General features: G+C 37.7%; 1 protein-coding gene across 1 annotated transcript in view; it reads right to left on the bottom strand.

Annotated features, from left to right (window-relative positions):
* Positions 1-2,497: 2,497 nt before the first annotated feature.
* B4GALT6 (beta-1,4-galactosyltransferase 6) overlaps positions 2,498-13,005 on the bottom strand; it is a 74,539-nt gene continuing 64,031 nt past the window's right edge. The window contains exons 6-9 of the mRNA XM_063451445.1: positions 11,259-11,446; positions 8,456-8,578; positions 4,408-4,509; positions 2,498-3,858 (exon numbers count right to left, since the gene is read on the bottom strand). Coding sequence (XP_063307515.1) covers positions 3,711-3,858; positions 4,408-4,509; positions 8,456-8,578; positions 11,259-11,446 — 561 coding nt within the window. The 3' untranslated portion in view covers positions 2,498-3,710. The remainder of the gene's footprint in view (positions 3,859-4,407; positions 4,510-8,455; positions 8,579-11,258; positions 11,447-13,005) is intronic.

Here is a 13,005-nt window from a genome sequence, read left to right as displayed (position 1 = left end):
GAATACTAGTATGATTAAACTATATTTAGGAAGGCAAGAGAGGGCCAGGAGGGCTAGAGGGTGGCTTTAACACTATAGGGTCAGACATATATGTTGTGTTCCTGAACCTAAAGTGCTCCTTTAATCTCATTGAAGTGGTCTGGGTGCACTGTCCCTGTCCCCTTTTAGTAACAGAGGCACTTCATAGAGTTTCATGGAGTTTTGCCTAATACATGAGCTTTGCTCGCATGCGCATTAGGTCACCCAATCGACCGACGTAGGGGCGGCAGAGTGCGACCCAGCACCGAGCGACATCGGTAGAGGGGCACGTTAGTGTTAGGAATACAAAGGATGTTTTCTTAACACCAACGTGTTCCTTTAAGCAGGATACATTTAAAATGTAAATGAAGGAGAGGCATATATTAACCATAGAAATAAATTTGCACATATCTTAAAAGTTGTAAATTTGAAGACGAAGAAAAAAATGAAATTCTTGTAGTGCAAACAAATATATTTTCATTGACAAACAATAACATAACATGGAAACAATAAGTGCCATTTGTTAATAAAATTAAAATTTTTAGTGGGAAACAAAATAAACAGAAAAACAAAACCGACATCAACGGACAATACAAAAAAGAAAAATTTACAAAATCAGACACGAAGAATTATAATCTGACCCAAAAACTTGTTTTGAATTACCCAGTACAATATAATTGAACTCTTTTGCTGGCAAATTGTTACCAAAATTCTCTTCATAACAGTCAAAAGTAAGGCAAACAATAACAAAAAGTGACCTACAAAAATGGAGAATTAAGTATTAAATATGCATGCGACTCTTAGCAAAACAATCACCAAAATATGTCAAACTTCCAAAGAAGAAAACATGCGGCTCATTCTGGTTTAACTAAAAGTATGTGCAACAAAAAAATATATACTTTATAAAAAAAATAAATTAAGCAACATTAAAAATAACACACAAGGAAAAAGCAAACATTGCTTGGCATCAGCTCCCTGACATTTGACACAGTTGGCACATATTTGTAACAAAGTTCGGAATATGATATGTAACATTAGATATATTATACAGAAAAGATGCCATAGAACAAAATTATAGAAGTCTACAAAAGTTGACTGTATATAACATTCAGTACCGCAAGGGCCTAGGTTGCATTTTCTAGGCTTTGGTAGAAGGTCCCTTAAATAAAAAATAAAGTTAAATAAAAACTACAGCTCACAAAGAAACCTTTAACATAAATTTCCAGTAGGCCTCAAGCTCACAAACCATTATAACAGTTTACAGTCATAGCCAGCCTCTCAAAATTTCTTTCATTTTACATGTTTGGTTAAAATTCTCATATTTACATTCATGCAATAAACAGAAATGCCATGAGAGTTATTCAGTACTGATACCTTGGATACAATTACTTCTAGTGCAAAATCCAATATTATTCTAAAGTATTCATAAACCTAAAAAGTGTCCATTCAATACAATGAAGGGTTTCATTGAAGAAAAAAGAAAAGAAAAAAAACACTTTTCAGATATTCTGTGTGCACATATGTATATACACACACACACACACACACACACTTTTTAAACAAAGTTGTATGTCAAACACATGCTAAAGTGTACAACAACAAAACAAATACAGCTTTCAGTGTAGGAACACAAATTTGTTTGTGAACGTGTGTGTGTATGTATACACACAAACATCTCTCTATATATATATATATATGTACATACATACAAACATATACACACACAAACACACACACAGTCTATTTTATACAGGTATACAATGCACTCAGGGGTCACTTCATTAGGAACACCTGTTTAATACAAACAAGTTGTGAATCACGTGGCTAACTCAATAAATAGAGCATGCAGACATGGTTATGAGGTAACATTTCAAGCACCATCACCACTACAGCTAACTTTAGTGGTTATGGTTCAAGTTGCCTCCGCTTTTGAACTGTTTTACTTATCTAAGGTGCGCCAAGTGCCAGCCACTGCTTCCAATGCTAAGCTTCAATTAGCTAAGTAGCTCAGGTGGGCTCACAGAAGTTCTTACTTAGGACCTTCCAGCTCTCTGGAGTTAGTATTGGAGGCAAGGAATGGTGCCCAGTTGACCCCAGGTAGGAAGTCAACCCATTCAAAACCAGTTTGACTAACAATGGGTTGCCAAAGTACTCATGGCACAATAACCATTACAGCGAGCTTTAGGGTTATAGTGTTTGAGTGTTCCTTCAAGTATAGTTAATACATAGATTAAACTTAGAATGGAGGAACAAATATGAACTAAGCAACTTTGACTGTGGTATGATTTTTGGTGCCAAACATAGCAAACCTAGCATCTCAGAGGCAGTTGACACTCACTCATTTAAACCTGAATCCTGGAGAGATGTATGCCAAAAACTAAAAATCAGAAGGCTGGCTGTTCTGTGTTAATGACAGAGGTTAAAAAGAGAATGGCCAGACTCATTTAAAGTGATAGTGTGCATTAGTGTGCATTAGTGTGCATTAGGGTATCTCTTAACTGTACAAAATGTTAAAAGTATGGGCTACATTAGAGAAAGAACATGCCTAGTTCCACTCAACAGAAATAAGAGACCACAGTGAGCATGTGACCACTAGCACTAGACTATAAAATTATTAATTGCTGCTTGGTCTGATGAATTAAGTTTTATGTTGCGACATTCAGATGGTAGAGTTAGAATCTGGCATCAATTGCACAAATCCATGGTTCTATCCTGACATGTGTCAACAGTACAAGATGCTGGTTTAATATTGTCTTGGCACATGAGACCTCTTCATACCAGGGCAAAATTAGAAAGTCAAAGCATAAATATTGCTGCTGGCCATGTGCATTTATGGATGCAGTATAGCAATTTTCAAATGGATACAGTGGAGCAGTTAAACACTCATGGTTATTTACTAAAGAGTGAATGAATGGGAATTCAAGTAAATTTCTAATTTTAGTTCAAGAAATGCAACTTTAAGTTAGATGTTTTCTGTTCATATATTTTAGTCTCAAACTTTATATACACTTTGAACAATTCACCCTTTAATGAATAACCTGACAGTCTCTAAAATTCCTGCTCAATCCAACAGGATAAACAGTGCCCATAACATCATACAACAGTGCACTTTTGGGACAAGGCACAGCAGAAAGATCACAGTAAGAATGAAAGCGCTAAAATTAAGCAGGAGCTACAATGATGCTGCAAACAATTCTGTTACATTGCTGATTGCAGTGATTTAAGGAGAGCAACAATAAAGGAAAACAGGTTATCGGGAGGAAAAGGGCGTGCACTACACAGGTGCCTCTTTAGAAGCGGACACTAAGTGCATTCAAACATACAGATATAATTACACAAAAACATACATATGTACATATGTACACCAGTACAATGGAAAAAAAAAACAAAAAAACCCTTGCATGTTAAGATAAGAACATAGAAATAATGGTTTAATTTAAGAGTAAAAATTATATTTTCTGATCTAGAGTGGATTGAAAAATGCAGTATTTGGTGTAACAAGATTAGGGTTCTGAGAAGTCTTCCACTGTAAACATTGATATAGCAGCTGCTGGCTTAAGAGACAAATGCATGGTCTAAGAGTCTGAAAAGTACTTTTAACTCTAGGAACAAGTTGGAGATAGTCGACTCTTTCATGGAGTTTTTAAGTCTTGATCCTACAGGCATATGGATTTCAGACAGCGAGCAGTTCATTAGTAGTCCTTCACAGGAGCCAGCTCTGGTACAAGGTTTACAGTTATATTTTTATAAAACTTTTCATATGAGATATTTGGAGCATAAATTAGATTACTTAACCCATCAAGATACTGCCGTTCTTTAGAGTATCTTAATAACTTGTACCTATGAAAAGCAAAGAGAAAAAAATATATATATTAAAACTTACATTTTTTTATTTACAATAAATGCACCAAAGTCCAATCTATAAAAAAAATAAAGTTGTTTTTTGCACTGTTAAAAGACAAAGCAATGCAGCAATGTCCTACAAAGGTGACCTGGTATGTCTGCATACATGAACAAATGAGTGGCGAAGTATGTGTACATGAGTGCAATAGGGCAGCTAATCAGGTACAGTATATGTAAGAGGATGGCTTAAGATGTGTGTGCAAACTTGTGTGAAAACTTTGCATTAATATTAATTCTTAGGAATATTTGACCAGACCTGTTTTAAAGGACTACTGTAGTCACCAAGACCACTTCAGCTCAATGAAGTGGTCTGGGTGCCAGGTCCCCCAGGTTTTAACCCTGCAGCTGTAAACATAGCAGTTTCAGAGAAATTGCTATTTTACAATGCAAGGTTAATCCAGCCTCTTGTGGCTGTCTTCCTGACAGCCGCTAGAGGTGCTTCCCTGAAAATCGCATTGAGCATGCAGAATAACTTTTTGCACTTACCGGCCTAAAAACTGGACTTCGCCTCTGTGGTGATGAGGAATTGACTTGTACTTCCCTAGATCACCTTCAGGTCTGGATACATTAAAGCCAGCATAATGAACCCTAGAGAAAAAAAAATGAAGTTGCTGAACAAATGCAAGCAGACAATAGTACGTAAACACACACTCCTCTCCTAAAAACAAATACAGCATATGTTCACAAGATGTAGGCAAAATAATAATGAAAATTAAATGTTATGCATACTTGTATGCAAATATTAACATGCAGAAGAGAGAAATTGAGAATGTTTTTAGCTCCACCAGGGACCGGCGCGTCCATAAGTTGGCACAGGCGGCCTTAGGGCGCACCGGCTCTGGGGATGCAAGATTTCAGTGACCGGCAGGAGGGAAGCTCTCCCTCCTGCCAGGCCACCTTCTGGACCCCTGGCACAGCTGTGTTCTAATCAGACGTGGCGAGGGAGCTCTAACCGCTCTGCTCAGATCCCTTGCGCGATGTTTGCTGATGCCGCGGGAGACGAAATACGACATCATACTCCGGCTCCCGGCATCAGTAGACAGCCCGCGAGGGAGCAGAGCAGAGAGGTTAGAACTCCCTTGCCGCGTCTGGTGGAACTCTGCTCTTCGCCGTACTGAAGGTAGGGAGACTGGGTGGACATTTAATATTAATGTGTTTGTCTGTGTGTGTTTGTGAGTGTTTGTGAGTGTCTGTCAAATCAGTGAGTGAGTGTGTGTCAATGAAAGAGTGTGAATCAGATCAGTGAGTCTGTGTCTGTCAGTGACGTCTGTGTGTCTGTCATTGAGCGTGTGTGACTGTTAGTATGTTTACACCACTGAGTGTAGCAGAGCGCGGTACAGGAGCTTCTGTTTCCTGTTTTTGGCCAGACAAAAAGGAGGTGCTCACAGAGAGCACTTCCTGTCAGTCCAGATGGGTACAGAAAACTGAAGCTCCTGTAGAGGATCTTCTACGCTCAGCAACGCTACAAGAGAGGTGGGAGGCACACAAGGAAGGGGAGTGTGGGGGGTGCACCAAGAGACAGGGAGGGGAGGGGAGAGAAACACCAAGGGACAGGGAAAAGAGGGGGGAGGGGAGAGGAAGACTAAGGGACAGGGAAGGGAGGGGACCACTAATGGACGGGGAGGGGAAAGGGGCTGGTTAAGATGTTATTTTTAGAGAGTGGGGTGCGGAAAAATGCATCCTCGCCTATGTACCCAAAAATCCTTGCACAGGCCCTGAGCTCAACACTATCTGATGGAATGTATAAAGCAGAGGAAACCTTCCTACATAACTAAGTAAATACAGTTGTGTCAATTATATAACATGACAGGAGGCTTCATATTTGCTTAAGCCTCTCTTTACTCTCTTTCTAAAATAACCAATCAGAAAAAAGTTAGGTACACTAAAACTCCCATCCCCACAAATAACTTCCTCTTTCTTTGCTGCTCTGCATCAGTACAGGCCAAACATTGCTATATAGGGGAATATTCACTAAATGCCAAACATTGTTATATTCCCCTATATAACAATGTTTTGCATTTAGTGATTATTCCCCTATATTCACTAAATGCAAAACATTGTTATATAGGGGAAAATTCACTAAATGCAAAACATTGTTATACAGGGGAAAATTCACTAAATACCAAACTTTGTTATATAGGGGAATAAAAATAATGAGGGGGGGGGGGACATACTGCCCCCCCCCGGCCCCCACCCCTGAGCGGTGGGTGGGGGCCCTAAAAAAAACAATAAGGGGGGGACCCTAGTCGCCCCCTCCCTCCCCCCAAAAAAAAGAATTACCGTATTTATTCGAGTATAACGCGCACACGTGTATAACGCGCACCCCTAATTTTCGATTAAAAATCGGTATAAAATGTTATACCGATTTTTAATCTAAAATTAGGGTGCTTGTTATACTCGAATAAATATTCGAGTGGGTGCTCCGATAATACCGACCGCCGGGCTCATTACAAGCCCGGCGGTCCTAGGGGGGGCGGGCAGCAAGCGTTTACTCACCTCCGTGCAGCTCCTCCAGCTTCCCAGTGTAAATCTCGCGAGACCCGCGGCCAGCTCTGACGTCAGAGCTGGCCGCGGGTCTCACGAGATTTACACTGGGAAGCTGGAGGAGCTGCACGGAGGTGAGTAAACGCTTGCTGCCCGCCCCCCCCAGGACCGCCGGGCTTGTAATGAGCCCGGCGGTCCTGGGAGGTATAATTGGAGCACCCACTCGAATATTTATTTGAGTATAACGCGCACCCCTAATTTTAAATAAAAAATCGGTACAAAATTTTGCGCGTTATACTCAAATAAATACGGTATCCCCCTACCTACCCCCTCACCCTAAAAATAATGAGCCTTTAACTAAGAACCTGTAAAAAAAAAATTAGAAAAAAACAACTTACCATTCGATGTTTTCGTTCTTCTAAAATCTTTTTTCAGCCCCAAAAAAGGGCAAATAAAAAACCATAATAACCGACGCAATTAAAAAAAAACGAGCGCAAAAAAAAAAAATCCATCTTCACCCATGGAGGGCTCCGCGCAGACTGAGCTCTACAGGGCGGGGGGAAGGCTTATAAAGCCTTGCTTCGCCCTGCAATTAGGCTAAGAACACTCTGATTGGCTGGTTTAAGCCAATCAGAGTGCTCTTTGTCATTTTACACAGCGTGGGAAAATTCCAAAGAACTTTTCCACACTGTGTAAAATGACACAGAGCACTTGAAATCCATCCAATCACAGTGCTCTGTGTCATTTTACACAGCGTGGGAAAGTTCTTTGGAATTTTCCCACGCTGTGTAAAATGACAAAGAGCACTCTGATTGGCTTATTCCCCTATATTTACTAAATGCCAAACATTGTTATATAGGGGAATATTCACTAAATGCCAAACATTGTTATACAGGGGAATATTCACTAAATACCAAACATTGTTATATAGGGGAATATTCACTAAATGCCAAACATTGTTATATAGGGATATAGGGGAATATAACAATGTTTGGCATTTAGTGAATATTCCCCTATATAACAATGTTTGGTATTTAGTGAATATTCCCCTGTATAACAATGTTTTGCATTTAGTGAATATTCCCCTATATAACAATGTTTGGCATTTAGTGAATATTCCCCTATATAACAATGTTTGGCATTTAGTGAATATTCCCCTATATAACAATGTTTGGCATTTAGTGAATATTCCCCTATATAACAATGTTTGGCATTTAGTGAATATTCCCCTATATAACAATGTTTGGTATTTATAGGAGCTATACATTCCATATTTTAACAATTTTCACACTTATACTCTGAAAACAATAAATAAAATTGGTTGTGACTATAATATAAATACACTTTACAAAAATTAAATCTGAAAGACATGTCGAAAAGGATACTGAACCCTGGTTTTGATCACTATGTAGATCACATGCACTGAAATATGTATATATTCGTTCATTATCAATAAATCTCTTCTCTATCAACCAAAAATATTTGTGTTTGACTGTTTTAAAACAACATGTAAATAAGACAGTGGAGAGTTCCTTTATGCTATACAGCCATAACCACTAAAATAGATGCTAGTAGTTATGATGCTAAGGGTCCCCTTACCCTCCCACACACATAGTTGTCAGAGGAGCAAACAAACACCTGAGCAGGAGCTTCTGGCTCTCAATGAGCTGTAGTGGCAGATGGGAGCAGCACCCAGTGGACCTTAGTTAAAAAGTCAAACCTGTTCTAAAACGCAAGACTGTGTGCTGTAGTGTTACGGTAATTGTAGTGTCCTTTTAAATTCACTATTTTTATCTGTAAATTTTACATCAAGATCAATTTTACACCTTTTGCCCTGATAATGGTACATATCAGTGAACGATAAGGTAAACATAGTAGGGATTTGCGTACAAATATCACGAGCAGTTAATTTTAACCATATTTTGCCAAGAATATTCAAAGTCTGTGAGAGAAATTGCACCAAAGTGGGTTCTGTATACTTAAATTCCTAGAATTAAAGGTTTACGAAAACTCAATGGCCATTTGCTTGTTATAATCAAAAGTCACCAACCTGTTCCATAAATCATCATCTTCTCCTCCCCATCCCCAGAAAGCATTTGGAAAACCATTGATCTTTCTATATTGTTCCACAGTCAATCCACTAACGCCTCCAAAAAACTCATTGTATGGTAGACTGAAAAAGCATGAAATAATTTAAAACGTAAAGCAACAGAATACAGACAGTTGTCCAATACAGTTCATTTTAAGTAAATTTTATACTATGACACATTACAAGCATCATCTAGAAATAATCCTCAAAGGGACACTCATGAACCCTAAGGCACTTCAGTTTGATAAAATGCTTTGTGTGCTTAAAGTGTGTGTGTCCTCCTCTTTATTTTACAAATTTTGCAGATTTCAATAGAAATTGGCATTTTCATAAATTAACCTGGTTACTCCAAGGAATGCAAGCCAGGGACCGATCCTATTATTTCCTGGTTATTTAGCTCAGATGAGCTAAACTCAAGAGGCAAAGACTTCTCATTCATCTGCATTTCAAAGTCTGTAATTGGACATCCGCAGAAAGTCTAGGCATGGGTTAGAAGTTGAGGGGGCTGGCAGAGGCTTCAGGCTAGAGATATGGAACTTCTAAAAGCAGTTTTTAGATATACCCCAATGGAAAAAAAAAAATTGAGGGTATATCTTCTAAACAGTGATCCCCTTCTTTTTTTTCCTTTTTTTTATTTGAGCAGTGGAGTATCCCTTAATCTCAAGCTAGCCTACTTAATTTTAATTTACCTTTGGTTATGATATAACACTGACAACGTGCATGTCTTACCATGCACAAATTGTACGCGTATTATTAACACAGCACAAACGTACAAAAGAATGCAAATTTAAAACAAATATTTCAAAAAGAAAACTATGTAAGCCTGCTTTTCCATTTTGTACCACACTGGATTTAGTTTTTTTACGAGGTAGTCAGTCATCTCATTTGGAGTCTGTGATTATATTGGGGAATAACTACAATGGAGATGGTATAAGATTCGTTGGGAGTTCATTTTACACACTGGTGAGTTTGGTGAACTTTGAAACTGAACTATGTTAATTCTAATGCCATCTTTAGGTGATAGTATAAAAGAAACATTATTTGTACAAACGTGAAACTCCATCCCTGCTTTCATTACCTGAAAAAAATAGCTGTGTGGTCTGGAGAGGGGGGTGATTCATACCTGAGATGCTGATAAAGTTGAGCAGTTACACCGCTCTGGTTAAATGAGTGCAATGAGCACTATATTTTGTGTTTCTGTCTAACTTTACATGTGCTTGATCCACTTGTCTTGGTCTAAGTATGACTGTTTGTATTTTTTTTTCTTTTAAGCACAAAGGTAAAATCCTTTAAAATCCATTTAAAATCCTTGTACAACACAATCAATAACTGTACTTTATGTGTGTTCAAGAGTGAGTTTTTAGCATAAGCTTGTTTTTGCTGCATGCAAACAAATTAATCACAAAGTTAAGGGCCCACCCTCGGGGCCTATGTCCAAGCCAAGTCCGTCCACAAGAATGCAGTGTGTATAGTGGAAACAGGGAGAGTCTGTTGTGGGTGCAGTGTGTGGTTTGTGTATTTGTGTGTTACTGCATGTGTAGTGGATGCAGAGTGTGTGCGTGTGTGTATATTTTATATATATATATATATATATATACACACACACACACTGCATCCACTACACATATATTATACACACAAATATATAAAAAGTATTTGCTTTTCTCACCCCTCTTGGGTGGTATGTTTATTCATCATTCTCATACACACATATTATAGATTACATATTATACATACACATATATAAATCCAAAAAAATATACATATATATATATATATATATACATACATACATACATACATACACACACACACACAATGTATGTTTGAATATAAGCATGTTTTGTATGGAGTATGTGTGTGAATGTTGGTGACATACAGATACACACTGAAACACAGATATACATACATCTATAGAATGCTTTTTTGAAAAAGAATTCTTTTTTTCAATATACTGACACTTTTTTGCTACCTGCCTAAAGATATTTGGACATCGAGAACAGATGCACTATTGATTTATTTGAACATAACTGCGGACATTTTATATAGAGGCATTTATTTATTTTTAAATTGAGTATATTTATTTTTATACACTCTTATTCATTCTGCATTTTTGCACCTGGTTTGGTGTTCACGTGTATCCTGTTCATTTTTGGTGGCATACTGACAAATAGACACATTGTGCTATTAAGGGGCCGCAGCTCTGACAAGGCCCCTGTAGACAAATGCCCATGAGGTGGCCTTATGTGCATGGGCCTCCCAATGGACTCCATCAGCGTGTGGCCCCTGGTGCACCAGCACCGGCGGCAGTTCCGCCGCTACAGATCGGGTATGTGAGGCGCCCCAGGACCACCGAGCCACTAACAAAGTCATGGTTGTCACCCCCTGATGGCGGCCCTGTGCATACATGTTATAATTCAGAGGGAAACTTTATTGCTTCTTGTGTACCCCAAGATTATTTAGATTTGTAATTACACATAACAATATATGGCTAAAACGGTTTTAGCAAATGAAAGTGCAAATACCACTTTATAATATCTTACACACACACACCAAATTCTGAACAAAATAAATGTAAATATACACCAAGGTAATGGCCCTAAAATTGTGTTTCTGCAAAAATTGGAATTAACACTTTCCAAAATTCATAGGCAATAGTGTTTGCTTTTTGCAATACTCTGGCAGTTATCTGTTTTTATTAACACTTGCACAACTTTTTGCTGTGATTTAAAACAGCAATGTATTAAAAAAAAGTGTAACTTACATGTACATATACTTGTCAAGTTTTGTTGCAAAGTGACGTGGCATTTCTCCACAGCCATAGTAGTTTCGATCATTTTCTGGAATGTGATCCACATCGTGGAAAATGACACAGTCCCATTTGCGATCTTTCATTGCTTCTTTAAATCCAACATTAAACAGCATTGCTCTGTTGAAAGTCTGCGTGCCTGCCTATAGATATAAAGAAAAGTCTAAATGCATGTTGACAGAAATAGATATAAGAAAAAGTGAATAATTCGGCAACAACTCTTTATAATTCACTGATGAACTAGTGGACACAATTTCTCACAAGCTTTAAATGTTTTGTGCTTTTTTGTGTTCATAAAGGGACTCTATAGTCATTCATTTCACTTAAAGGGACAATTCACTTCCTAAATAAAAAATAGTTATATATAAATCACTAAATATACTACTTTACGATGAATAAACACCAATAAATGGTAGATTATCCTTCTGAAGTTAGATTTTGGGATTGGATGTGACAACTATAACCACTGTGTCACTTGTAAAGAATAACCACCACCAGGGGTTAAAAATATAAAACCTCGTGACCTATCGCCGTTACATAGACGATATTTTTTTCATTTGGAAGGGGAGTGAGCAGACTTTGAACCTTTTTTTATCGCATCTCAATAACAACGACTGGGGGATCAAGTTGAGCAGTAATTACAGTAAGAGTTCAGTTGAATTTCTTGACCTCAAAATATATGTAGAAAAGAACATGTTAAAAACCTGTACCTTCTTCAAAAAAGTTGATGTCAACAGTTATATAGGGGAAACAAGTTGCCACTTCTCCCCTTGGCTGCTTAACGCCCCCAAGACACAACTTTTAAGGGTGAAACGTAACTGTACGGATGAAAACACGTTCCAGGAACAATCACTCAGAATAATTAATGATTTTTAAACAAAATACTTTACTTTACTTTAACTTTTGGATAAAGCCTATATAGAGGTGGAACAGACTAATAGATTGGACTTAATACAATACAAAGAAAAAAACATGAACAGAGAAATGCAAAATTTTAATTTTAATTTTATTTGTGATTTTAATAGTGATAATAAACAGTTGCGAAGAATAATTAGGAGACATTGGTCAATCCTGAGAGATGACCCCATCCTCTACCCCCTATTACCAGAAAAACCTATGATCACATATAGGGGCATCCCGAGTTTAAAGAGTAATTTGGTGCACAATCACATTCCTCCTAAGCCACAAATGAAACAATTTTTTAATGAAGCAGCTGGATTTTATGGTTGCGGTTCCTGTACGGCGTGTAAAAACACAAATAGCAAAAAACGTGTTGTAAGAGACTTCCAACATCCCAGAGACGACACAAGGAAGTTCAAAATAAAAGAATTGATTACATGCCATTCTACTAAGATTATTTATATGATTAGATGTCCCTGTAATTTAATATATGTTGCTAGAACCACAAGGGTTCTGAACACTAGAATACAGGAACATGTGCGGAATGTAAAAAGAGGTTTTGATAAGCATAGCGTGTCCCTCCACTTTAGAGATCATCATAACTGTGATCCCGGTCATATAGAGTTTTTGGGTATACAAAAAGTTAATACAAACTGGAGGGGTGGCGATCCAATTAAGACTATAGGAAGGGCTGAGATGAAATGGATCTTTAATCTAGATACCATGCAACCATATGGATTGAATGACGACTTCGAGTTATGCCATTTTTTATAATTTTATATATCATTATTTTTTAGAGTTT

Source organism: Pelobates fuscus, chromosome 4, assembly GCF_036172605.1.
Source record: "Pelobates fuscus isolate aPelFus1 chromosome 4, aPelFus1.pri, whole genome shotgun sequence".
Taxonomy (NCBI): Eukaryota; Metazoa; Chordata; class Amphibia; order Anura; family Pelobatidae; genus Pelobates; species Pelobates fuscus.
Note: the sequence above shows the minus strand (reverse complement) of the source record. Positions and strands in the feature narration are given on the sequence as shown.